We start from the raw sequence: 27842 nt of genomic DNA, 5'->3' as shown, positions 1-27842 counted from the left end.
TCACTTTCTGTCCCCTTAGATGGTACGCGAGTGCATAGCTAATGGCAGTTCTCTTAGAAAAGCGATCATCGACAAGTCTTTACCAGCAGATCCTAAAAATATCTCGTCTGAAGTGATTGGGTCTTTTTAGGAAATGCAAGATCAGAATCCGGAAGCAGGGAGATAATTCCCGAGTTCTAGTGAAAATGCGTTCGCGACGCTAAGGGGGCGCCACAGAGCGTGTCTGTGAAAGGCGAAGCTACAAGGTTCAAGCTCTACTCGAGCTTTAAAAATGAGAGGGGAAGCAAACAAAAGCAGAAGCAGGGATGAGGGAGGGCGTGCAGGATTGAGTTGGAAACACGAGTGCAGAGATTTTCACTGAAGGCAAAGCCAATTGGATGGGGCAAGCCTATTCTCATGGGACCTTGAGACTATTTCTCAGTCTCCAGAATATCGGGAGAAATGCTGTTGTCTGAGATCCAAAGGCTGAGCCTTCTGTAGATGGGGCTGGGCTGTGATCACCACTGTGTTTTCAGCTGAGTTCTCCCTTCCATCTCTGCTTAGAGTGCATCTCGTTTATATTGAGGTGTGGAACCCCATGTAGGGCTCCGAGGCCACTAGGAAACCAGAGGTGTGGCTCTGAGTTCACTCCGGCCCCCGAAGGCTGTGACTCACCAGGTACGAGAGAGAGAAGTGAAGGGCAGAGTGTCCACGAGGAGTTACTGCATTCCCGGCGGTGACGGTGGTGGGTCGTCATGTGAGCTTGAGCAACTCATTTAATTACTCTGTGCTGGTGGTCTCAACCAGGGACAGTTTTGCCCCCCGCCCCCAGGGACATTTTCAATGGTCACAACTTGGTGCCTCTGGCATCTGGTAGTAATAGGCCAGGATTGCAACTGAACATCCTACAATGCGCACGACAGCCCACTGTGACAAAGAAATATCTGACTCCAGAATGTCAGTAGTAGTGCTGAGGTTGAGAAACCCTGCTCTTCACGTCTTTTCTCATCGATGAAACGGAGGAGTTAGGAGAGGAGGTTGATATGTGTGTGCCTAGATTAGTAAGTTCTGTATTCAAATTACCCACCTATCTAACACGGACCACTCTGACCCACTTCACATCCAGAGAGTCACGAAGCAAATGAAATCAGTTAAAAAACATTCCCTGTCCCCCTTTCTCCCAAAGAACAAAATCTTGCACTCAAAATCCTCTGAGCCTTGTGGGTTCACAGTGACCACGGCGTTTGCCTCCGCACACTGGGTTGTTCATCTTGTCACGTCACACCTTGCAAGTTGCACTTGTACCTGAGAGATGAGAGGACGATTTTCCTTGAGCCGAATGGATCCGAGCAGGCGTATCACTTCTAGCTTTTCTCACGTAACCTTCGCGACATGGCTCAGGTCCTGGGAGCTTCGTGTCCCGTTCGTGTCCACTTGGCTTTGTGTCCAGTTACCGTTCAGTTATTCATGCATCAATGCATCGAATAGACACGAATTCAGTACCCATAATGCATCCGACAGTGTACTAGTTGCTATGGAGAATGCAAGGGTGACTTAGGAAGACGAGATCCATACACCATGGAGTCCGAGGCAGGGGACATAAAGTGCCCCAGGCCCCCAGAGGAGAGAGAGATCACGTTTGTTGTACACTCACAAAATGCTTCGCAGACATAGATAGCATCATGTGACTGAGACTTTTAAGTCTCGTTTTCTGACAGACAGATATGGAAAAAGGGGGAAGAGAAGGGAGAAAGGAAATGAGAAGTGATGTACAGGAGGACTCTTTCCGGACGTGTCTGTGGCGTGGTGAGCATCCTGCTTTACTAGAGCAGCCAATGAGTGCTGCAAAGTAGGAGATGTTGCTGGGAGCATGGATGGGGTGGTCAAGGGGGCATTTTGTTCAGTCCTAGTCCTTCAAATAAGGACTTCGATCGGACGACATTTAAATTTGCTTTCAACCTTAAGATTATAAGAGCTCACGATTCCATAGTTACATTTGATAGGCACTGGTAAACTCATTCATTCATTCAATAAATAAATTTGTTTAATGACCTTTTGCCAGACACTGTACCAGGCACAGGACACAGAACATGGAGCAAGCTGTTGAATTTTGTTGCATAAAGGGTGGGAATAGGATTATGCAATGAACTCTTTTGACAGAACCTGGAGGAGGAAGATGGGTTGGGAGGCTCTTCTCATCTTCTGAGGAGGAGCTTTGAAGTTCTGAACTTTGTGAGGTGGTGGTACAGATGGAAAAGAAAGACTGTGAAAGAGGAATAGAGAAAAAAAAATGATAGGACTTGGGCAATGGTTGGAGTAGGAGGCAGGCGGAAGGAAGAATCGAAGATGCGCCGAAATGTTTGCACCTGAGTTAAGGGTCACCTGTGATGCTGCAAACAGAATTAGAGACCTGGGAAGGAGCTGCTTTGGAGGGAACGATCAAATGATTTGCTTTTAAACCAGTTGATTGATTCCCAGTGCTTTCAGGTCATGCAGGTGGAGAAGCCCAGTTGCGAAAGTGGTCCAGACTTTTAAAAGAACAGGGCCGAAGATAAAGGTTTGAAAGTCTTGCGGGTGCTAGCTTTGGTTGAAGCCATCCGGGGATGATGGGTGAGCTCCCCAAGAGAGATGTACATAGAGCAGGACGAAGGATCCTGGCCCTGAGCGATGTGTATATTTAGGAGGTGGAAGAAGGCAAAGTGAAGAAGAGAAGAGGCATTTAGGGAGGTGGGAGGACAGCAGATTGGACAGGCTCCCGAGGGCGGCAGGGCGGCCAGTTCCCGCTGCCACCGGATGCAGCAGATTGTGTACACACCCCAATAGCCTCCGGGGAAACAGACTCTGGTTTTAAAAATCCCTTGGAATGTATTGAGCTGTAAAAAAGTGTGGAGCCACCTGATCATTTTATCTCTTCTCCGTGCCTCCGCCAGAGGGAGAGGGGGAGGGGAGGCTCTCCAGTGAGTCATGCCTCGCGTGTTAGGAGTTGTGGTTGAAGGGTTTGCTGTGAGAATGAGCTGCTTGGTTCATTTTATAACAGGTTCCTGGGGTGCTGTGGTAGCAATAGCACTATAGTAGCCTTCGGTCCCTGGAGGTGTACCCCCAAAGGGCAGACGGTTGGGGACCGTCTGTGAGGGATTTTTTTTTTTTTTGTCTGCGCCATCCTGAGTGGCTCTGCAGGATTTGTAGCTCATTCAAAACCTACAGCTACAGGGACAGACTTTTCCCCTCCTCACCTGCGGCTGTGGAGGAGGCATCGTGCCCACTGCTCGACTCTTTAGTGACCCTAAGCTCTTCAACTGCGGGTCCTGGAATCCATTCCTGTCCAGCCTCAGGGTTCCGGCCCCTCTGGCACCTTCAGCTTGTCTCGGCAGTGACGTGGCGTGGTGCAATGTGCCCCCTGGTATCAGGGGGGTCCAGGTTCCAAGTCTAGCTCTGCCACTTACTAGCTGTGTGATCTTAGTATAGGGACTTCCTTTCTGTGACCTCAGTTGTCTCTTCTAAACAATGACTGAAGCCAAACCTGCCAACCTCGGAGGATTCTTGAGCCGACTGCACGAGGTAACGCGTCCATGGCGCTTGTTGGAACCTCCACAAATGGTACTCGTGGTTTCTGCTTTGAAACTTAAACAAACAAAAAAATTCTTCTGCTTCAGTCTCTTTCTGTTGAATTGTTTTCAGAATTTCTTTCCCTTTCCCCCAGCGTCTTCCCCTTTTACAAAGTAACTAATTTGAAGAAAATTACAATCTGTAACAGCCCTTAGCCAGCTCCTGTCTGGCTCCCGGAGCGAATAAAGGACCTTGCATGCTTGGATTGTTCTGGTATAAATTCCGTTTTGGAAATAGAAAGCTGTCTTTTGACATCACCCATTTGTGCCCGGTGTCTGTCCCTGCAAATATAATGACATCACCCACGTGGTGTGACACTGTAAGTTTGCAAGCCTTTTCACACACGTAACCTCAACAGTCTCAACTCTGTTTTGGAAGTCGGGTCTTTCACCCCAGCGAGCTGGTGGCTGTCTTCAGTTTTTAGACACGTGTGCGCGAGCACACGCGTGAACTTAAAGGATAGCTTCTTTGAGTTCTTTTCTTTTAACACAAAAAGCTGAAGTTTCCAAGCAGGTGGGGTGTGGGTTAAACACTGTTCTAAATGGCAGGCCTGCTGTTCACGGGGAGGGAAAGTGGCCTGAAAGTTTAAAAATAACCCGAACATTATAGACTCCTGCGAATTCTACAGCCCAGAGCGCTGCGTCTGTGGGTGTCTTACCTGCTGGAGTGCGGGAAAACAACAAGTGGAGAGGCAGGAGTTCTCCGGCGCGCCGAATCCTTTGGTGACACGCGTTGGCTGCAGAAGTAATTGTGGGAAAAGAAAAAAAAAATCCGGCCCTAATGATCAGGATCCATGCTCTGGCCCAGTGGTGGGTAGCGCCGACCTGGGATTTGCTGGACACAGAGCACGGGGTAATGTTTGCGTCTGCCGTGCGGTCGGCCCCCCTTTTCTGCTGCCGACCTCGTCTCCTCTCCCTTCCTCCCCGCCCTCCCTTACTGACCGCTCCAGAGTGTGGGGCTTTTCCCCAGTAGCCACCTGAGACTGTCCCATCAGGAAGCTCAGGGGTTGAGGCATTTTGAGTACATTTGGCCGTTCATTGGAAAATAAGTAAATGGTGTGCAAAACCATGTTCATTATGAGTAAATTGCGTCCAATAACATGTATACACCCTCTGGGTGTGGAGAAGTTTCGCAGAGCCCGGGCAGCGTTTGGAGGAGGCCTGGGTTCCTGGCCCCGCTCCGGCCGCCGGGGGGCGCTGCCGTGCCCAAGGCTTCTGCCGCCAGCACGCGCCGGGATCCGCGGCGCCGGGACCCTGCTGTCACGGGACCTAGCGGCAGTGCCCCGGGGCGCAGAAGGGAGGCTTCGCTGTCGCCGTTTTTCCCCCGCAGGGTAATAGACCCAGTCAGGGCGCAGGATGGAGGTGCATGTCTCCTGTCTCGTCACACGGTAGTGCCCATGCTGGGGCCCTTCACACCGGCCGTCACGCCGGGACGGTTTCTTGCCTGTTGGAACTGCAGGACCATCATGCCACAGAGCGATTAGCCCAAATCTCTGCGAAGGAGACCAGGCCTGACATAGCGTGGCGGTTAAGATCACGGGTTTGGGAGTCACGTAGACCCGAAGTTGACTTCCCGCTATGTCGTTCGCCACCTAGCGGACCATAAGGGAAATTATTTCACCGTTGCCTCGTTTTTCTTATCTGTCAAATGGAGTTTCTAATGGTACCTACCACATAGGACTGTTCTGAGAAGTAAGCAAAATAAAGGGTCTAGCACAGCGCCATTCGAGTAAGTATTTAATACCTATTACAATTAATATTATCAACCCAGTTGCTTGTACTTTTCTTTGTAATTAGTCTTGTTTGGTACATGACCCTTTTCCTCTTTGTTTTTATCGTCCTGATCGTGTTAACAGAGGGAAAACAGCATAACAGGAAGCCTCGGTTTATTATATTAATACTCCGCCACTTTACATCTGGCAAAACTATTTTGAACATTGTGACTAAGTGATAGAGTGATTATGTAAAAAAGAAAAAAAAAACCAAATCAACAGGTCTTTCGGGGAAAGGGCTATGATTGTGTCCGTGTGTGTGTGTGTGTGTGTGTGTGTGTGTGTGTGTTCAAGTGGTTGTCTTGTGAAGGGCTGGAGAGAGAATTCTCTTTCGATGGAGAATTGCGTTTCCACCATTCCCATGTTAAAGTAGCACATTAGGAATATTTATAAATCTCCAAAAAAGCATGTAGGTCTTCACATTTGGATGCCTGAGAGCTGCCAGTGTCAGGGGCAGAATACTCACACATGTCTGCACACTGCCTGGTAGAGATTGAGATTAGATCAGGATCTAGTGTGTGTCTTTGCATATAGACAAAAGTGCGTCTCTTTCTCATGTAATTTTTCCTAAGGGAAAGCGGTATGGTGATAATGTTTTTTTGTTTTGTTTTGTTTTTTGTTTTTTATTTTCTGGTCGAGAGAAGAGATGAAACCAGTTAATTTTTGTAAGTTCATTTTTATAAGACGGTAGTTAATTTTCGTAAGCAGACTTTTACTCTTCGACGTTTCGTTTTCTGTGGAGAGGGATCTGAAAGTGTTCTTTATGTGGGGGTCTGAATGTCTCTTTTTAATAGCTAATTCCCCGAATCTTATTTCAACCACAGCAGGAGATGCTCCTCATAAGAGAACGAACCATGAACCATGCAACTTAATGATCGATAAAATGAAGGTTGGGCTGTCGTGATGGAAAAGTGCCCCCTGAGTCTGTCATCTGCTCTCCTACGGGAAAGGCGAGCAGCCGTTCTTGACTTACAGGGGAGGGAGGATGCTCAACCCAGAAGCAAGACCCAGAAACACCGGAAACAGCAGAGGCTCAGAGTCAGCGTGTGTACGGGGAAGGGCAGCCCCTCAGGCGGGTACCAGCTGCCTGGTTGATGCTGAAACTTTTCTCACTGAAAAAATGTTGCAGGAGACCCACTCATTCATTCGTTGACCGTGCCTTTGGGAAAGGCTTCCTACGAAGGTGACACAAGGCAGGCACTCTGTGTAATGGCACGAGGGGAAGATGTGTCCTCTGCTCTCGAGAGGCTTACACGGTAGTGAGTAGACAAGGCAGACATGCTGGAAAAAATTAAATAGGAGTGTACCGGTGAAGTTACAGTCATGGCAGCAGTGATAGTAAACAAGGTCCTGCATGAATGACACTGAAGTTCTGCAAGGTGATGGGAAGTGGAGATCATAGAGTCGGAGAGGTGATGGAAGGCTTCATGGAGGAGGCAGAATTGGACTGAACCATATCTTGATGGGTACCTTGGAGTAGGAGAAGCAGAAAAGCAGAAGGATGTCCTCGGTCGGTCTGTGTCAGGTCCTCCGAGGTCGGAGTGGGCATGACACGTTATAACCGTGCTAACGCCGTGGTATGTAGGGAGATGACATTGGAAAGGTTGATTGGATTCAGGTCATCTCGAGTTGTTAGGCTAAAGAGTTATATTTTCAGGCAGGGAGAGACCACAAGTTTAGGCGTTGACAGGTAGAATGATGTCAACTGAGGAGGAACCAGAATTTTTAAGAGGGAGAGCTTGCTTTGAGGGAATTACAATGATTTCACTTTTAAACACACTGAGTTTGAGATGATGAAGGATGGGCCATTGGGGATCCCCATTACTTCATTGAGCATTTGGATCTGGAAATGAGGTGGAAGGGAAGGGTTAGAGACTAGATGTGGACGTAGAGGGGGTAGTTGAAAGTGTGGGTAACCCCAAAAGGAGAGACATCAGAGAGAGAAGATAAAGAGGTTGAGGACGGACCTACGGGGTGGTCCCACAGTAAAGTGAGAGGAAGGAGAGAAGGAAGCAGAGGGAAACCGGGAGATGGGGAGACCGGGACTCGCGGGGGTGGGGGAGGCTTGAGAAGGAGGGCAAGTCAGTGACGCCAAACGTTGCAGAGCGGTCAAGAAAAGGTGGGTAGGACCAGAGCCATAGGATGCTGGGGTGGGGGTGGGAGGTCTCAGTTTAATTTCTGGGGAGCGGACGAGGCAGAGCCAGCGTATGGTCTGGCTGGGTACACGTTTCAAAACTGGCCTTAAGTCCGTATCATATGGGTATGCCTTATTCACGCTGATTATTTTATACCAGGTGGGTGTAACCAGCTGCTCAGTGTAGGAGAGTGTGGGAGAGAGAGGGTGTGGTGATGGACAGGTGGTGGCTTAATCTGCCGATGATTCCAACCCGAAGAGGCCTGTGAGAGGCAAGGCTGGTGGGTGTGGTGGAACCGAGTTCTCCTCTCTGGGCCGTTAGGGATCCTCTAGGCTCGGTTTCGGCTGTGAGGTGCTCTAGCTGCCGTTAGGACTTGGTGTTCACAAGCGAGCTGTGGGGAGCAGGTTCAGGACGCGGCCCGGCACCTCCTTGCCCTCGGCTCTGCCTCCGTCGCTATGGCGCTTGACACCGTGCCTGACGCGTAGAAGGGGCTTATTTGGCTTCCCGAGCGGATGAATCAGCCAGAGCCCACCCAGGCTGAGCAAGCTTTGTGACGCGTGGGTTGTATTTTGTTGTCTGAGTCAAGAGGCCAAGGGGGCGGAGGGATGGGCGTGCTTCCATTGGGTTGTCTCACCCTCGGATGTCAACGTGCCTTCCGCTCGTCACTGTCACCATGGGTCAGAGCTGCAGCTCTGCGGAGTGGTCCTTGGCTGGGAAGCAGGGCCGGACCCTCGGTGTGGGAACGGAGATGCACGATGACAGGGCAGGGATCCTTTGTCATCCGGGGCTAAACGTCGAGTCTTCAAAATGACTTTCCCAGTAAGGGTTCCTGTCTCTGAGATGAGACGTATATGACTTTTGTGCGGGCTGACAAGTGAGCTCATCCTTTGGAAAAGAAGGATCGAAGTGGTAATCCTGGAATCTCTGTGATCCCGGATACACCGAAAGGAAGTGAACAAGGCCTCTCGCCTGCCCTCCGCAGCCAAAGGCACTCGGTCCCTCACTGCTGCTCCTCACCGCTCGACGCCTCCCGTGCCCTCTCTTCCAAGGGGGCTCGCCGAGTCTTCCCTTTTCCTGGCTGTCTCCCTTCTCCGTTCTCCCCTGTGCTCTCTTGTGGAGCACACGACATTCTACCTTGGATCAGAGCCCTTGATGGACACATTTTTCCCTTCTCTCTCAAACTATAAGCTCTTAGAGGCTGTGACTGTGCCTGATTTATCCTTGAGCTTCAGAATCCCTGAGAACAAGGTCTGGCATATTAAAAGGGTTTAATGAGTATTCTATAAATGGGTATATGAATTAATGAGTAAGTAAACAAACATACACCTCTCCCAGGTACCAACTCTTTAGCTGTTCAGATGCTGGCCTTTAATATGGCTTTTTCCTTTTGACCACTTGTCTTTCTGACCAAGTCTCAGGAACTTACACTCCTCTGCAACTCCAATTACACCCGACACACCGAAGCCATCCCTGGGCTGTACTTCGGAAGTCTGCTCTCACAAACAGAAAGCTGTCAGATTTGCAGGGTTTGCTGTGTGCTACCATAGCCGAAATGTATTTCACAAACACTTATGTAGCACTTGCTGTGTGCCAGATTCTGTTCTAAGAGCTTGACATGTGTTAACTAACTTAACATTTGTGACAGCCCTACGTGATGGGTGGCATGCCTTCATAGAAATTTAACACTCCTCGAGACTGTCTTAAGATCATTCTTTACTTCTCCGAGGTCTAAGATCACGCCTGTGACTGAGCAAGGAGAACCCTACTTTGACTTGCAGTATGTAATCAGCGGCCGCACATCACAAAGAATCCTGACCTTATCAGAAGATCCAGCTCCATGCACCTGGACAAGTCCTTGACCCTGGGGGCCTCAGATTAATAGAATGCGCCTCACAGTCCTGCAGCGAAGATGCAATGCGATAACATTGCCGTGGTTGGCACCTAGGAAATACCGAGTTGTCAGAAATGAATGGTTTCAAAAACATCTTGAAAGCAAAATTTGCAGATCTATAGTTAGCTGATAGGGTGTTGGAGCTGTGGGGTTTCTCAGGCATGGGTTTGAGAAATGCTGATTCTAGAGATGGACATTACATAAGGATGTGAAGTCATGTTTTCGCCCGGTGAGGGCTGTAAGGTGCCGTGGAAGCTATCAGACTCCCAAGATGTCTGCACTGCCTGTGATGCTCCAGTGCTCTGCTGTGCATTTGCATATGGTCTCCTGCCAACTTTTGTCTTAAGGACCCACTCCCAAATCCTCTCTGCATTATGTTCCTTAGAGCACTGCTTTGCATAAGAGTCTATTTCTTGGAAAAGCTCAACAGAGGAAAAATAGAACAAAAGGGGCTCTGACAGCTTCAGCATAAGCTATCTGAGTGTAACTGGCAGGATATGGGGAGACGCGGGAGTGGGGCTGGTGGGAGGGGTGCACACTTTTTGGATGAGCTTGGATTTGCAGACTCCTCAGCGATGGGCTAAAATCTCATGCGAAGACGGCCCAAGGCCCGGCAGATCTGGGAAGAGCTTTGTGATGAGGGGAATAGGCTAAGTGCTCCTCCAGCCTTGCCGCTCACATCTGTCCCGTCTTCGTACAAACTCCCACGGCCCGCCTGGTCTGTGGGAGTGCCACCTCGTTTCCTTCCTTTTCCAGAGGGGGCTGGGGGGACCCCGTATCAGTCACCTCGCTTCCTGCTGGCACTTTGGATGGCGCACTACTGGAGTGGAGGGGCCGCAGGGGGAAAGCTCTGATTAACCTAGGGAAGTTTTTCGCTTGCTTCTTCAGATCCTTTTGAGTTTCTAGTTTGCAGGTCACTGCGTGAAAAAAAAAGCATGTAGTGTGTGTGTGTGTGTGTGTGTGTGTGTGTGTGTGTACGTACCTTGTGCGGTGTGTGGAGCTGCACTTTCCAAGTGCTGTGAGATGGAATGGTTGCATCATGGTAAAATTTAAGGCTTGGACTGCAACAAAGGCTCACGGGTGTAGAGGGCTGATGACGAGAGGTCACCTTTTTAGGAATGTCTAGGCTCTGAGGTGTGGTCCCTGGGTGGTACCTGAGTTCACGGTGATATGCTCACAAGTGACCAGTAGATGGTGCTCTAACAACAGGAAAATATGGCTACCGTCCCTCCTGGGCTGGGAAGGGATTTTTGGAAACTGGTTTCCAATCAGAGTTATGACCAGTTGCTGATTTCTGCATTTCTGTTTGTGGGTCTTTAAGAGGACAGTGGGACTAGGGGCACTGAAAGTAGAATGCCCACCAAATCCCCTTATGAAGAGCATTATGGCAATGACCGGATCTCAGGTTTTTTTTTAAGGGATCATCCTGGATCTTGAGGGCAGCAGACGAATTCCCAGTTAACCAAATGCTCCAGCACGGGCTCATATAATTCCTTCTCTTGACAGTGAACCGTTTGGAGTTATACTATTATTGCGCAGAAGAGATTAGCTTGAATGTTATAAAGAACCATAAAGTGGAAGTCAGAAGATATGTTAGATGTTCAAAATCTGCCTCTTTTCAGATGTGGGTTAATTCGTTAGCGTTTCTGAAACTCTGCTGATTTGTCCACCAAATCAGGGTCATAATACATGTGCTACCAGGATGACCTCAGAGGTTTGGAGTGAAGTTTATGTGAAGCAAAAACTATTAAACACACGTAAGATACTGTTTGGCCATTAAAATTGTAGCTCTCTGGGGGCTGGGAGAAGGGGGCATTGGAGAGCATGAAAGAAGTTCATAGATCTCAAAGGAGGCAGACAGGTGGAGGGTCGAATGTGAGCGTGGGCCATCCTCCCTTAGTCTCAAGTCCATTCCCAAAGCCATTTATGCCATCATATTTGCCTCTGTTCTCCTGAGCTGCAGGAATTCCTGTTTATAACTCCCCTACAGAGGCGCCCTTACTCCTAAGTGTCTTCGGTATTATCCTCAACCCATGCAGTTGTGATCGCTGTCTCCTCAGAAGGCAGAAAGGGACATCTCAACTGCGGTGGGTCCTTACATTTCCACGCGTAATATCCCGTCTTGGGGATTCAAGGTCTCTAAAGGATTACAGCAGCCACGGAGAATGCAGGGCGTTGTACGGAGAGGAGAGGGATGAATGCTGGGTCTCTGCTGAGTGGGTGACACTGAAGACTCAGGTCAAAGGTTCCTGATCTTCCAAGGACCTATTCTGGGAGGAGCGAGTTTGGCGAGCTCTGGTTCCTCCGAGTGTTCCTACGGGCCTGCCACCCCCCCAGCCTGCTAAGGCCAGGGCACAAAGGAAGGGGGTGAAGTCACAGTGTGAGAACGAGGTCTGTCAAGCTTTCTAGCCAGTAAGGTTAAGGAATCTAATTTAATCTAAGAAGAGGATACATTATTTTTGTCACTATCTTTTCCGTTATGGTATCTTCAGTGACTGAAATGGTGCCTGGTACGCAAACGTATAATTCGAATGAATTTTGTGCTGTGGATTGTGGTCCTGCCTGAAAGTGCGGATTCTATCATTTTTGAAAGCCCTTTCTAATCCTAGGTAGTTTTTAGGGATACTGAGATAGCTGCTTGTGACTAGTTATCAGTGACTTAATAGGCTGATGGGACTTCATGATTCCACTTACCCTTTCACTTCTGACAGAAGTGGACCCTCCAATTAAGGTAGGTATAAGGACAGAGTAAGGCAGTAATGTGAAATCGAAATACTAATTAGAGCGGACTCACCTTGGATGATAATTTGGCCTAAAATAGGCTCTCCTGAATCAAGAGGTCACCATGCTGTCCTCAAGGGCAGCAGAGCCTTCTGGTGTGGACATGTTAAAACCAGTCTTTTGATTTTCCAGAACCTATAGTTTCCCTTCACACATGTACATACATTCTCGCACAACAAGCCCTCGTCAGTACTCACATGGCTTGCCCACACACACACACACACACACACACGGAGGAACACACGTGCCTTTCACTCAGACGCACCTCCCTTCTCACCAGTTCCTCTCACACGCCGAGACACGGTGAAGCCGCACTCACCCAGGACTTCCAAGAAAGGGAGGAGGGAGAAAATCTCTTCTCTTCCATTGCTCACATGTGGAGGATTTGGGTAGGACTGTGTAGAGGCCATGGCAGGAAAAAGGGGAAGGCGTGCTCCAGCCAGTGCGGACATGGGAAGGGGCAGCTGGTACCTGTCCCCGATCCGCACCACTGAGTCACTTGTGGGGAACGGCTTGGTCGCTAAACCCAGGGACTCTTTCTCTGGAGCTTGGAGTCTACCTTAACCACTTGTGCAGCTCAGCTCAGTAACTAATTTTATTTTTTCTTCATAAATGTGGGTTTAAGGAAGTCAGTGGACCTCACTTGGGGGTAAAAGTTAGGGGCGGAAAGATCCGTTTGTTAAAATTTTGAGGATAGTTTCAGCTCAGAACTCATCACCTAGGGCTCCAGTATCTGGCCCACCCTTACCGGAGTGGATGCGCAGGGCTCTGCTAGAGCCAAACCAAAGAGGCCGCCCCAGAACGCTCCGTTGGGAGAGGGAGAGCCAAGGCTCCGGCCAGGAGCTGGCACCAGCACCAAGTGCGGAGCCTCCAGTGGTCCTAGCGGGGAGGTGGCGAGAGAGTGCTCCGCGGAAATCGTCTGTGGCACCTGGGAGTCGCAGAGGAGCCGGGACTTGGCCCCGGCGCGGCGCACAGGGCGCACAGGCGTCCCTTCCGCGCCAGAGCGGTGGGCCCCGCGCCGCGCCGCGCCCCGCACAGGCGGCGCCCCTCGGTGGGGACGGCAGGCGCGTGCGCGTGCGTGTGCGCCCCCGCCGGGCCTCAGCTTCCGCGGAGACTCCGCCAGGCCGCCAGCTGCGCCGCCCCTCTGCTCTCGGCCTTACTTGGGGGGGAAGGCGACTCTGCCCCGGACCTTTCCAGAGGTAGCGGGCTACCCTGTGACTTAGCCAGTCATTAAGCCAAACTAGCCCAGCATCTCGGGATCCTGTGGGCCGGACGGTTGGCCGGGGTCCTTCTGGCTCCATCCCCGACCCTCCCAGCCTCGCCGGCCCCGCCCCCGCGTCCCTGCGCTCCGCTTGCTCCCCCCTCCCCGCCTGCTCCCTCTCCCTCCCGGTCTCCTCTGCTTGGCGGAGCGGGGGCTGCAGGGGTGGAAGAGGAAGACCGAGTAGTCAGAGAGCAAGTTCGGTCCTTGGACAGCTCGCGTGGCAGGCCCGCGCTAGGCTCGGCGGCAACCTGTTCCTCCCTCGCGCAAGAGCCCGCCCGCGGCCCGCCCGCTCCCGCCCTCTCGCCGGCGCAGCCGCGGATCGCTGTTGCATGCTGATCCGGGGAGGCGGCCGCGGCGGCCGGCGCTCCGGGCGGATGCTGCCCCTCGGGCTTCGCCGCTGTCTGGATGCTGCTCAACTTCTCTCCCAGGCGCAGGATCTCTGAAGTCATTTGTCTCTCTCTGGCTGGATCGACTTCTCGTTTCGATATTTCGGGCATTGCGGTTTTCGCAGGAGCCTCGATACCGCTCTCCCCCGTCCCTCTCTCCCAACCTTTGGATGCGTCTGTACTGGCAGATTTAAAGACCCAAGTCTTGGCCGTGGAATTTCTTGGATGGACTTGCAGGGGCCGGTGTTATAAAGCGTGTCACCATAACCCCGTCCCTGTCTTGTTGTCGTTGTCGTTGTTGTTAAAGTTCTTTTGTTTTCATCCTCCCTCCCCCCAATAAATCGCCAAACTGCTACCTAGCAGGCTGGTGCCTGCATCTCTCCCAGGACGAGGTGGTGCGTCTGCCAGACGAGAGGCTATGTTTGAAGAGCATCCTACTCCGCCCCTTTCCTCTCCAGTCCCTGAACGCCACCGCACCCTGGCATTTTGAAAAAAAAAAAAAAATTGCCTCCAGAAACTGAGCTCCCCTAGCCCTCGCCTCCCCCCCCCCCTTTTTTTTTCCTCCTTGAGGAATGGAGCTTCGCAGAGGTTGTATTTAGACTCAACAGTTCAGAGCGGCGGGGTCGCCGCCGCCGCCTCTCCGAAGAGCTCGCGAGGCTCCCCCGGAGGCGGTGGTCCCCGTGCCTGGCTGGATGCGGCTCTGAGTCTCCGTGTGTCTTTCTGCTTGTTGCTGTGCCGGTGTTCGGCCGCGATCACCTTTGTGTGTCTTCTGTTTAAACTTCAGGATGGCTCGCTTCGGGGAAGCGGTGGTCGCCAGGCCGGGGTCCGGCGATGGAGACTCGGACCAGAGCAGGAACAGGCAAGGAACCCCGGTGCCCGCCTCGGGGCCCGCGGCCGCCTACAAGCAGTCGAAAGCGCAGAGGGCGCGGACTATGGCTTTGTACAACCCCATTCCCGTCCGGCAGAACTGTTTCACCGTCAACAGATCCCTGTTCATCTTTGGAGAAGATAACATTGTCAGGAAGTACGCCAAGAAGCTCATCGATTGGCCATATCCTTTCTAGCCCACCATAATGCCCGGCTCCCCCTGTGCATTTCTCTGGGTGAGGGGAAAAACCGAGCATGGAGTCTGCCCCCCATTCCCTTCCCGGTGCCAGCCTGCCCCTTGGCTGAAGTGCGCTCTTTACTTCGGGTGCATCTAAGGGGCAAGCTGGGTGCTCCAGAGAGACCAGTGTGGGCACTGTCGGTTTTCCAGGTAAGACTTTTGGTTTTTGATGTTTTCCTGTGTGGAAATCTCTAGCATCCCTGGCGCGCGTGGTGTTGCGGTTTTGACTGATTCCCAGGCCCCCAGGCTCCTCATGTCGAAGGAGTTGCCCCTGACCTCAAGGCGTTCGTTCATGCCCAGTCCCCGCTTTGTCCTCCCCCAGAGCCACCCCCTCACCCTGCCTCCATCAGCTGCAGGGAACACCCGCACTGTCTGCCTGGAGGGCCAGTCCCGGCTCCGTGAGGGGGTTTCTCCGTTCACAAGCTTCAAGAGTTCTAGGCCCAAAACCTGTAGACAAGTAGACAGATGGGTAAATAAAAGTGGCATTTGGCTGAGGACCCAGCTAACTCCGGGGACCGAGTAGAAGTTCCACGGAAAGTGGAGTGAACGAGCGTGTCAGGGGAGGCAGTCTCTAATGGCACAGCCCAGACAGCTCAGCTGGAGTTCTCCTCTCAGCCGGGGAAGGGCAGCTCACCCCCTCCTTTCCTCGGTCCTGCCTGGGTCGGGTGCCCCTGCCTCTTCACGGCCAGCCCTGCTGAGTGCTCTCCCAGTGCCCGGGATCCAGGCGGTTCCGCTGGGCCCAAATCCACCAGCCGAAGGCTGCATCAGCTGAGCCCAAAGGTGTGCAAGCAATCCATCTTTTCCTAGCTCCAGGGCAACTGCTTTCCACACAGAGCTGGTGGGGCATCTCCGACGGTGGCAATGCCAGGGTAAATGGGTGCAGAAGGAGCTTCTTTGCAGGTTTAAACAAGCGTACCAAATGCAGGCTGCTGATTAGGCATCTCTCTGCCTCGTTCTTCTTCGCTATGGATTTGGGCATCTGGCAAGATCTTTAGGAACTGGGGATTCTTGGGGCAGTGAAGGGGATTAGTAGGAAACAAGTCAGTGGGGTGATGGTAAATATGGTGTGTGTGTGTGGGGGGGGTCGGCTTGGAGGGGACTTTGATGCTTGTGGAGAGAGCTTTCTTGGGATGGATGCACCTGCAAAGGAGGCCCCGCCTCTTCTTGCCTTTCCTCCCTCCTCTCCACTCCCACCCTCCAGGTGTGCAGCACGGAGACAGCTGGTGACATGGTGGGTCCCTAGTGTCAGCGAGGCATGTGGCTGGCTCCCCTCAGGGCCTGGGCATCTCCCTGCTACCCCCACCCCGGTCTTTGTTAGCCCCCTCCTTCCCCAGTTCCCTGCCTCAGCAGCACCGTGATTGGCTGGCCTGTGGTGCTTCCAGGCAGCACCCCTCATTAGAAACGGAGGAGCATCTCTAAGCAGATATTCTTCCTGCTGCTGTACACATCCTCCCACGACCACCCCTGTCTGGGCTTCCTCTCTCCTCCTCCCTGCACTCACCGCCCCCTCCCACCCCCGCAGCGTGATGGGGCCATGTGGTGCCCGAGTTAAACGTGCCTAGGGTGGGGATGTTGGGGAGGGGAAGGGTCTGGTCCCTGCAGTCCCTCCTGCCCAGCGAGCTGCACAGAGCAGACAGATCTCCTTGTGCTGCATGCTGCGGCTGCAAAAGCTCCCCGCCTAGGGTTTCTGCTGATTTCTCCAGCAGGGCCCTGTCCCCAGCCCCCCTTCTACAATCCTCTAAAATCCCTCACCCGCCAGGTGCTGCTTTACTGTGCCCTTCTCTTAGGGGCGTGTGTACTCAGGCAGGCGCCCTCCATTTCCTTGCGGTAGACAAAGCCGGCCAGCCGCCCTGCGGGTGGCAAAGTGCGCCCCACAGCCCTCCTTGGCACCTTGGACAGCGCCACCGAACCGACACTCCCCCGGGGCCGGGCCCCGCGTCCACGCGGATTCAGCACGTTGGGCACTTCCGGCCGGGCCCAGGCTCCGGGCTAGGATCTGAAGCACGTTTCCCACACCACGCGGCGGCTGCTGTTCACGTTTTCTCTTCTGCTGGAAAGACGCCGCCTTTCTGCCAGGCGTCGTGAGCGCAAGGTGTACTGTGGGTTTGACTCCTCCCTTTCCTTGTTTCTGGCCAGGGCGGGCCAAAGAGTCAGAAAGAGTCAAAGGAAGGCTCTGCAGTTGATTTCAGCATCATGCTCGGTTCTTTGGCTGTGAGCCTGGCCCCGTGGTCTCTCCTGTCCCTGTAGTTGGAAGTTTCGCAGTGGTTCTACAGCACGTAGACAGTTGTAACTGTTCAGGGAACATCTGCTGAGGTGTGTAGAGGAGCCCTGTTGGCAAATTTAAAATATACCATGTTTGCTTCTTTTCTCCTGGCTGTACGTTGTAATTGACTAATATATATTCCCTTCGGTGGTGGCCGTGTGGAAACATAGTGCTTCTGTGGGCTCTGCGTTTGCTCCGATACCACATGCATCCAAGTTCCAAGTCTCCTTCCTAAACACCTTGCATCCTGAAATATCTTGCTTGTACCTGCTGGGAGGCAGTATGAGGTGCAGTTCCCAGTAAAGTTTTTGAGCAAGGCTGTCTGGGTTCCAATCCCGGTACCTTCGTCAGCTCTTTGACCTGGAAAAGTTACTTAGTTACTCTGCGCCTCAGTTTCCTTATTGGTAAAATGAAGGGGATAATAATGAGAATTAGATGAGTTAATATGTAGCAGGCTTCTAGAACATTGCCTAATCACATAGGAAACAGTAGCTGTCATTGTTAGTGGAGTCCTTCAGGAATTTCAACATGTCTGGAGTTGGGGGGAGGGGTCTTGGTTCCAGCTCAACTAAGTCTTCTAGATTTTTACCTCTCAGAGACAGAAAGGAACAGCATCCTCACCACCTGGAGTCTTGTTAAAGTTTCAGAATCCCAAAGCCCCACTTCAGACCTACTAAATCAGAATCTGCATTTTAATAAGATCCCCAGGTGACAGGTCATGTGCGCTTTAAAGTTTGGGAAGTACGTCTCTGCTCATTGTAAGGGGCATATTTTTGAAAAAAAGGAAGATTGTTCGGAAAACATGTTAAGACCTGCTTTGAACTGACAGACGCGCATGAAGCATGCTCGAGGATTTGGATTACTTGTGTACTATGCACGTTGAGATGTCCGCATCTCTCATTGGTCGTGGAAAGTCACCGGACTGAGAAGGTAATGTGAGCCTGTGTGCCGTGTTAACGGTCTCCTAACACTGCATCTTACTGCTCTTTAATCAGATTGGGCTGAAAGGGTCAGCTAAATAAAAGGAATGATTTAATTGAAACTCATAGAACTCTTCGGCGCGGAGGCGGCGGTGGTGGTGGTAGTGATTTTATCCAGTTATTAATAGGGAAGGTCTAGTTCATCAAGGAAGAAATGCCTAATGTAACCCAGATTTGTCATGAAAAATGGTGGCACCTCGACAGCCCACTCTGAATGCATTTCCTTTTTCTTGGAATTTACATCTGCATAGGCAGATAATTTTATTTTCTTATGACACTCTCTTCTGCAGTGGATACCATAACCTTTTTGAAAATGCTAATCTTATTTAAAACGTGGTATTACATTTTATGTGCTTCCTTCTTTCCTTTCTTGCCCATCTAATAGATCTAACAAAAGGATTCTCTTTTTCTCAGAGAATTGGCTCATCCAAATGTCATCCCACATTCCCTGTGTTGTATGCTTACCAGCTTTAACCCTTCAATGCCCAGCCCCAGTTACCCCGTGGACACCCAGCGTGTCCCTCTTGGTGTGTGAAATGTGCCACACTTGCTTGCACCTTCCCAGGTGAGAAGATGAAGGGAAGACATGGTATGTCTCACTTGGAGCCTCTGCGCCCTTGACGGGCAGGGGGAGGTCCCCCTCACTGATGGTGCGGCTCATCTCAGCAGGGGAGCACATGTGCGCGTGGAAGTGGACATGGTTTAAGGAATATCAGATGTGTTGGCAGCCACTGAGATGATGCAGCTCCTTACAGTGAACCTGTGGGGACCCATCCATGATTTCTTGCTGCAGAGAATTTCATTGTAGCCCCCAGAGAACTCTGGCTTTGGGTCAGAGGGTATGTGCTGTATTCGGGTGAATCCCATTGTAAATTGTCCATTTATTTTGTAGGTTTGGGGTGAGGATTACTGAAAACTTCAGTCTCCAGATCTCCCACTTTGGCATCTGCTTTTCTCCTGCTTTGGCTGCCTATAAATATATAGTACCTTGCAGGATGGGAGGCTGCAATCCTGGCAAGGGTTTCAGGTTTGATGTTAACTAATGGATCATGAGTCAGAGTGCCTTGGTTAGGGCGGAGGGTGGATGAAGCCTGTAATTGTGTCCTGTGATCAGATAGTGCATAAAGGCCTCACATCTGCGGTGTACCTGGGCACAGATGCAGACGGTGAAACAGGGAGCTCCTGTAACCGGCACCGGGTCTGCAGGATAAAGGTCTTCATTTTCTAAGGCTCCCGGGGCAGCCTCCAGATGGCCCATTGGCTCTGCTCTCGAAGTGGAGTGTGGGTAACGTTTCTTCCGAAGCCAGGCTATGGCTCGTTGTGGGGACCAGTCGTAATGGGGATGCACCCCGGACAGCGACGTGGCGTGAAGGAGTTTGACAGCAGTGACTGACTTGCGGATGGCGACACACGTTTCGTGGATGAGCTGGTTTTGTCTGTTGGTGTGCATGTCATGACTTCCCCACCCGCCTTCCCCGCGGTAGGTACAGAGCACACTGTGCGTTAACGGCGAGGGAAACAACGAGAACAGGCCTGCTCTTTATATTCTGAAAGATCCACACTCTAGAATTATTAGCTCCATCCAAAATTGCTTCCCTCTTTTTAGCTGGTGCCGTACAAAATGTAGGTGTTTTTTTCCCCCTCAAACTCTGCTGCTTTCCCCCTTCTTTATAGGAACAGCTGGTTTCTTTCCATCTCCATGTTCTTCATTCAGATAAAACAGAGTCAAGACTTTGCCAAGCTGTCAGAAAGACCCTGCGACTCCCTGTACCCCACCAGCAGACCAGTAGCCTCCCCTTCGTCCTTCGCGAGGAAATGGCAGCTCCCCAGCCAGAGCCCCGCCTGGCAGTCCAGCGCATCAAAAGGGACTCTGACCCTCTCATTTCCTTATCACTGACCACGAAGACAGGAAAGAGGGAACCTAAGCACGACTGTGATGAATACCTTCTTATTTGGGGAGAGAGAGAGCAGGCTGCCTTCTTCACTTTCTCTTTCTGCCCAGTCCTCCGCCCTTTTCATCTTTCTATATATTTCACCATCTCTCATTTTTTTAAGTTCAGCCTTTGTGAATAATTCATTATATGTGTGGGTTTTTTTCTAGGATTTTCAGAAGAGAAGGTTATGTGTCTTCCTCTTAGCTGTGAGCAAGGTGTCTTGCTGAGGGCCAGCCTCACAAATCCACTTTTTCCTTTAAGTCCTGTTTTGTGCGTTTGGACCAGGACCTGAGAGAAAGGTGGCCAGGGGGGAGAAGTCTCTTTTAGCATGTGTTTTCTTGCCGTTTTTATAATGACCGCCTCCTACTCAGTCCCGTTAACATTGGGGTGCCCATAACTATGCAGCTGGGCCCCTCCTGTATTCAGAGAACTTGGTTAACTAGAAGATATTTATGTCCCCAAGTACTCGTCACTCTTTCCATCATCCTGGGTCTTCACACTGGTGAATGCTGAGCCACCGAGTTAAGAAGCAGGCTCTGTAACTATTACCTCTCACATTCCAGTCAGTTCACACAGGAACGTGGAGGGGAAAGGAGACACTAAGATAGTGTGTAACAACCCCCCCCCACCCCCCACATGTACACACACCGCCACCATCAACAGCACCACGTGGCTTCTAAAACATTCCCTTTCGGAGAAGGATAAAAATGGCTTGTATCAACACTTCTCTTCCTAAGCCTTCTAAACCTGCGCAGAGAGGACTCAGGTGGGGTCCCCAGTCGTGTTCTGGCATCGCTTTTAATTAAGGACAGAAAGTACAGCACAAAGGTTTTCGGAGCCTCCAACTCAGTGGTTTCTCTTACACGCTAAGCCGCGTCAGGGGGGTGTCTGGTGTGTTGTGCCCAGGGAGTACGAGTACGTTTGTTGACTTAGTTTTCCATTCCCTGTATCTTTGGCCAGTCTTTGGCTATGAACTCAACCTCATTTATGAGAGGCCCCCATGTTGCCATCTCCAGAAAGCAAGGAACAGCTGGAAGGTGTGGTTAAGAGGGGGAAATGGGCCCGAATCAGGAGAACAGCGCTGAATGGCATTAAAATGTGTCGGTGACCCAGGACAGCCCGGCCCTGCGCCTGGCAGAGCCGTGGGTGCTTCTTAGGAGCTTCTTTTCTTACTGTATTTTGAGTTCCAAGTTTGTAGGACTGAACAGTTCTACTCTTAGCCTTCTTGATTTTTTTTTTTTTTTTTTTTTTTTTTTTTTTTATATAAAGGCCTGCAGTAGACCCATTTTTATAGTAGTTCACCCAGAGGCAGGTGGGCAGGGCTTGGGACTGTAACTCCAGGCTGGGCTCCAGCTACAGGCCCCTGTGGTCCAGCCACGTGAGGGGCTTCGGGGAGAGGCCCTGCCTGGCGCCTGTGCCAAGTGTGGTCTTTTTCCCTGTGGGTGGTTGATTTGAATCACTGTGGAAGCTCTGCATAATTTTGAGGCTATTTTTTTTTTTTTTTTTGCTGCATTTGGCCCATCTCTGGAGAATTTGGAAAGCATGTCTCAGATGTGTGTGGTTGCCTCTGTAGAGCCCTGTGTCATTAAAGCAAGGGGGTGAGGCGGGGTGTCTTTATTTCCTCTTCCCCTTTTGGGGACAGATGAAAAAGATATGGCCTAGCGGTTGGGTAAAAGGTCAGGGTCAATGTCAGGACCGGAGGCTTGCGGAAGATGAGATTCTGGTATCATTTCCGTGGCCAAGGCCCGGGTGCCATGAGTGGCCTCCGGGACCCGGAGAAGAGGCAACGCAAACCTTCGCAAGGAGGAAATTAGTCCTCACAGTTCTTCCCCACTCTTCAGCTCTGCTGTGGGTTTGAAGTTTTCCGAACTTTCTGTGCCTCTTTCTTCATTTCCACACCATCGTCTCATGGGGCTGGTCAGAGTCAAAAAGCATGAAATGGATTTTCGCCAGTCGCTCCCTCGCATCCTGGCTGGCTCCCGCTGCGGGCGTTTGGGAGCTCTTCGGCCACCGCTCTGTCAGGCAGCAACTTCCCTTTTCAGCGGGTGATTTCCGCCAGCATCCAGCCTACTTCCTCCCTTAGTTTATTTGTGTCGAAGTCATCCGTAGTCACTCTGCCAGTTTCATCACCACCACTGGTCCTCAAACTTCAGCGTGTCTCAGAATCTCCCGAAGAGCCGGTGAAGGTACAGATTCCTAGATGCCGTTGCCCGGGGTTTCTGATCCAGTCGGGTGGAGTAGGGCCTGAGAATTTGTATTTGTTACAAGTTCCCAGGTGACACCGATGCTGCTGGCCTCGAAATCATCCTTGGAGAACCGCTGCTCTGCACATTTTTTAATTTTTTTTAATCTGCTTGGCGGTGCCCTCACGGAGGGCAGTCTCACACATCGCTCAGGAGAGCCCCCGACTTGAACCTCTCACACGCCAGCTCCAAGGCCCGCCGCTGACAAAAACTTGTTCTTTGTGCTCAGGAAGGGAGGCTTTGAGACCTCGCTATCAAAATACAGATGATCTTGGGTAGGGAGGCGTAGTAAGTGACTATCCGACATTATCAACTTAACAGTTCTGATTTTTATTTTGGCCTTAGAACTGAGAGCAGACTCTTGTGAGAACTGGCATAGGATATACACCCCACTGAATTCCAGCCTGTGGCACAATGCTGGCACTCGGTGGGCATTCAGTAAACTGCCATTGGATGAAATAATCAGTTACCGATGAAGTGCCCATTACGTGCCCAATGTTGCACTGACCTGGACCTGCAGGACCAGGTGTGGCCATAGTGGGGGGCAGAAGAGGTGGCTAGGAGGTAGTGAGGGCTTTGGCTGGCTGGGAGGGTGTCAAAGGGTCATTTCATGGGAATTTGGAGGTTGTAAAAGATGAGCTTTCTTTACTTCACAATCTTGCTAAGGATTATTCCAGGTTCTGTATTACCCAACACATGCTGTGCAAAAAGTACACAGTGTTTGTTGTTATCTGGTCTTTTTGTCATACAGAACTCTTTAGTAATTGGCACCCAGAGATCTGTAGTATAACAACAAATGAGGTTTGTAACGATGGCCCCCGGGCACCACAAAATGCCTAACGCTTTCCGAATGTCACCAATGAAGCATTCATTACATCATGTCCAACTTGGTTTGGGCGGTGTGAGCACTTCATCGTATTCAGAACTTTCACTAATAATAATCCATGTTGATTTAATAAAGTAGCTCTTTATCACTTATTTTTGTTAAATTAACCAAAACATTCTTCTCCAGCTACACCAGATAACGGTGATAACAGAATCACTACCTTATTCTAGAAATCAGTCCTTTCAGCTCTAGAAATACTCTAGGGCCTGGATATGAATCCTGGTGTAATCGTCATTGTCAGGTGGTGGTTGGAACAGAGTCGCTATTTTTTAAATGGATTGATAGCTCAGTAGGCCTTAGATTTGCTGGGCAAGTTCTCCAATTAGGAAGCTGGTATTGCACCTGACTGGGTGTGTGTGTGTGTTTCAGTAGGCTGACATTGGAAGTGAACCACTAAGATTTCCAAGAGAGCCTCCGATAGGCATCTCAGCGAGAGGTCGGCAGATGCTACCGTCCCCAGCTTGACTGACTTACGTAACTTTTGTATGTTGGGCTGTTTCTCTGCTCTTCTATACTGCTGTCTCGTTTCTGCTCAATCATGGTTGGGGGATGTTCAACTTGAGACTGTTCAGTTGCAGGCTGATGGTCTTTAGGTGTGGAAGGCAGTGGAACTTTAGAGTTGAGAACGACCTCAGTGGCCACCTAGATGACATCCAGATGAGTCTTTTTGGAGTATTTGGGACCCTCCTGTCCCTCCAGTATAGTGTTTATTTGCTCTATTAGGAGCACAAATCCTATTGAAATCTGATCGATGCTGTGGACTTCTCCTTCCTGAAAAGCACATATACAATTTTGCATTCATTTATAGGGGACCATGGATTTTAATTTAAAAATGCTGACTGTGGTAGAAAATTCCAGCACTCTGGTGTGTTGAGATACTGGGCTGTTGGGAATGGTGACTCCCAACTCAGTGTTGTGCGCTGTAGGTACAAGTACGGAACTCCACATGAAGGAGCTACAGAGATGTGTCTATGCAGTGCATCGGCCATGTTAAATGGACATTTAGCTAACGAGCATTCAGTCAGTGCAGGGACTCTTTCTACATTGCCCTGATAGACGACCATCAAGCTTCCAGAGGCAGGGTATGCTTTCGTTTTTAGAAAACGTAGGAGTAGGAAGTTGAAATATTCTTCCATTTAATTTTCACCTGTTCCGCTCCCCACCCCCCGCCCACCCCACCCTTCTCCAGTTGTTCTCTAGAGCCCTCTAGACCAAATCTACGTCTTGTTCACTTAATGGTGCTGTGGCGCTGGGCAGTGCTGTTGGCCAGAACTTTCTGTGATGATGGATATCTTTTCATCTGTGCTGGCCAGTATGGCAACCATGAGCACCTGATATGCGGCTATTGTTATTGAGTACTCAATTTTAAGTTTTACTTAATTTTAATCAATTTCACTTTAAATAGCCACATGTGGCTCGTGGCTACCCCATGGGACAGAAGAAGTAAGTGAGAAAGCCCGGGTTCCTGTCTGGGTTCTGTCCTCTGATTGCTCAGTAACTGGGCGAGCGTTCCTGGCTTGGTCTGCAGGGTCTCTGATGACCCGCTCTGCACATGGTGCCGGCCTTCCTCAGCCACCACGATCCCCTTCTCTCTCACTGTGCCAGGAGGCCACTGATAATATCTGAAGGCATCACCCTCTTCCAGGCCTCGCGACCATGCACTGGCTGCTCCCTCTCTCTTTTCCCCTGGACTGTACTCAGAGGTCATTTCCTCCATGAAGCCTTCCTTGATTTCTCGCAGCAGAGTGATACCAACTCCCTCCTTTGGGCTCCCATATAGCACCTAGTCTATTTATTGCAACATTTACCATGTAGCTTTATTATTGGTTTAAAATCTCTGCAAGGAAGGTGGTGTCATCTATTAGTTTTTTAATAACCAGAACATGGAACAGCGATTGTTAACATTGGCATTTAACACATTTTTTAGTTTTTTTTTTTTTTTTTTTTTTTTTAAGAAAGGACATTCTATTTCTGACTTGATTAAGGTTGTAGTCAGCTAAAAATCCTGGATCTTTTAATATTAATTGATGACAGTTTTCCCTCACTCTGTTCTCATTCAATTTAATTTTCAAATTTAAATTCAGGACTCTGTTTATTTCAAGTACATTTTATCTCCTTGCTTTCGGTCCAACAGCCCCTCCTGTAGAAATCATTTTTGAGTGGGAACAGGGAACTAACATTCATTGAGTATCTGCCAGACTTCAGACTCTACATTTAAACAAAAACAATCCAATGAGATCATTGTTATCCACATTTTAAACATGGGGAAACTGAGGCGAAAGCAGATTAAGTCACTCGCCTAAGGTCGCCACGAGTGAACTTGAACAATGGTGGTCAGACTCCAAAGTTTAAGTGATATCCATTATGTGTCGTCTCTAGACTCTGCTGTTTAGTGGGTGAGCTCTCCACCCAGAGCTCTGTGTCATCGGCAGACTGGATGATCATGTGCGTTAAGCTTTCATTCAAGTAACTGACAAAAGCGTGGTCGGAATTGGGATCGCCCCCCCTGCCCCACTTCTGTTCATCATCAGTGGCCATCGACTCTTCAGCTTTTCTCCAAACTGCGTTTTGGCCAGCTGACATTACTCTATTTTGTCTGTAAGAATACTGCATGCCATATCCTTGTCACATGCTTTGCTGAAATCAATGCACACTTTTTTTTTTTTTTTTAACTATTTCATGTCTGTTTTCAGCTAGCATGTAGCATCTTGCATTCTCCAAAGTCCACTCTAGGTATCATTTTCAGAGACTCATGGACAGAATATTTTATTTCTTTACTAGACAATAGAAGTGTTGAACCTTGAATCTCAAGAGTTTTAGGAATATGAGACGTCATCTGGCTCGGTTGATAATAGCATTGCCTTAGAGTTCAGGCTTTACTGTCCCTGCTTAGAAACATTAGAGCGTCATGGTTAAACATGTGGCCTTGGGATTCAGATTTTGGTACCATCTCCACCAGTTCCTAGCGTGTGCCTTGGGGGATCTTCTTAACTTCACTGTGCCTCGAGTTTCCTCAAACATTAAGTAGAAATAGCAATTTTACCTATAGTGTGTATCTTACAGGATTTTTGTAAGCTCAGACTACTTGACACATGTGAAATGTTAGAACAATGTTTGTCACATAGTAAGCTGTGAGTAAATCTTCGTTGTCAGTATCTGGTTATTTGTGGAAGGATCAGCATTAAACTGTTGCTAAGTTTTCTCCTTCTAACAATACCAACTACTTTCTCCTGACTCTTGTCAGATTTCCAAGCTGAGCACTGCCAGATGATGTTTACATGGCCTCGTGTTGGTCTTATAACCTCTCTGAGTCTCAGTCTTCAGGTGTGACCTTGACAGAGGTCACTTTTCTTGCTTTGCCTACCTCACAAGACCGTCGTGAGGTACTGTCAGCTGGTGTGTGCTCAAGCGCCTTGTAAACATGCTAGCTATTAATACTAGTGTTAATGTTGACAGAAATCATAAATACCTAACATTTATTGAGTATTTACTGACTGCCCATTACTGTGCCAAGTGTGTTCCATGGATCGCTGTATTTATTCCTCGTGACATTCCTGCAGAACATGCTTTCTCGTTTTCTGCATCTCACAGTTGCGGGGTCAAGGCTTGGAGAGGTTAACTCACTTGCCCATTTACACAGCGAGTGGGAGCTGGAGGCCTGGGTCGGAGCCCCTCTTCTCACTCACCCCTGCAGCTAGGTGGTCTTTCCACGAGTCTTTATGCTTCTCAAAGTTACTGGGGTTGCATTTAACATTTTTTAATGTAAGTTTTAAAACGTCTACATCAGAATCTGTCTTTGTATGTTTCTATTGCAGATTTTACACCAGTATTGTCCCTAAGGACATATAACCCAGAAAAAAAATCTGCAAGTGCAATAATGAGGCAGAATTGTCCCAGTAAGCTTTTGATAAAAACAGATCAGTTATTCAAAACCACCAACTTGAAACAAACTCACTGTGTTTTGTAGCCAGACGTTTCGGGTGGCCTGGCTGGTGGCGTGTGGAAGGACCCCGCCTGGGGTCTCGGCCTCTGAGTGGCTTTCTCCTCAGGGGTTTCCAGCCTCCTGCTCGTTCAGGGTTTTGGGCATTTAGGGTCTCCAGCTTTGTTCTGTCAGAGAAGGTGGTGAGGATTAGATCCCGTGAACAGTGGAGGAAGGTTTTGAAAGGATTGGAGGGTGTGCCGGAGGTGGGGACTCTCCATGGCTTGGCTCCCTTAGACATTTACCTAACAAGCTTGGTGAAGGTCGTCTGACCAAGATACTGGAGGACATTTTACCTGAGGACACTGGATACTGGTGTGGATGTGAATGGAGAATGAGGATGGGGCACTCACTCTCTGGAAACCAGGCAGAAGACTCAAAAGAAATGAAGCCGTGGGCTTAGGAAATATTGACGGAACTACCTACCTACCTCTTCTCCCTGCTAATTTTGGATTGTATTTGCATGAGAATTTGTATTTATGAAATGACTGAGCCATATGGGTGCTCAGGGGTGCCCGTGTTCCGTTCTGTTGATGTGAGGAGCAGTAGAAGGGTGTGGGCTTGGCTGGAGGTGGGGTAGGCGGCAACGTGAGGAGGGGGCAGTTCTGGGGAATATGGGTTTATGTGAATTCAGAAGATCTG

At 50.0% G+C, this 27842-nt stretch overlaps 1 protein-coding gene across 6 annotated transcripts in view; it reads left to right on the top strand.

Moving 5' to 3' along the window:
- Positions 1-27842, top strand: part of CACNA1E (calcium voltage-gated channel subunit alpha1 E) — a 318792-nt gene that overhangs the window by 39192 nt on the left and 251758 nt on the right. For 5 of the 6 annotated variants that reach the window (XM_036234543.1, XM_016141140.2, XM_036234544.1 and 2 more), the window contains exon 2: positions 14595-14861. In XM_036234543.1, coding sequence (XP_036090436.1) covers positions 14595-14861 — 267 coding nt within the window. Of the gene's footprint in view, positions 1-13264; positions 13363-14594; positions 14862-27842 lie in introns of those variants that run through there. The other variant, XM_036234547.1, reaches the window with a different exon arrangement.

This window comes from Rousettus aegyptiacus, unplaced genomic scaffold (assembly GCF_014176215.1).
Source record: "Rousettus aegyptiacus isolate mRouAeg1 unplaced genomic scaffold, mRouAeg1.p scaffold_m13_p_17, whole genome shotgun sequence".
Taxonomy (NCBI): Eukaryota; Metazoa; Chordata; class Mammalia; order Chiroptera; family Pteropodidae; genus Rousettus; species Rousettus aegyptiacus.
The sequence above is the reverse complement of the archived record's forward strand: the minus strand, read 5'-3'. Positions and strand labels throughout refer to the sequence as shown.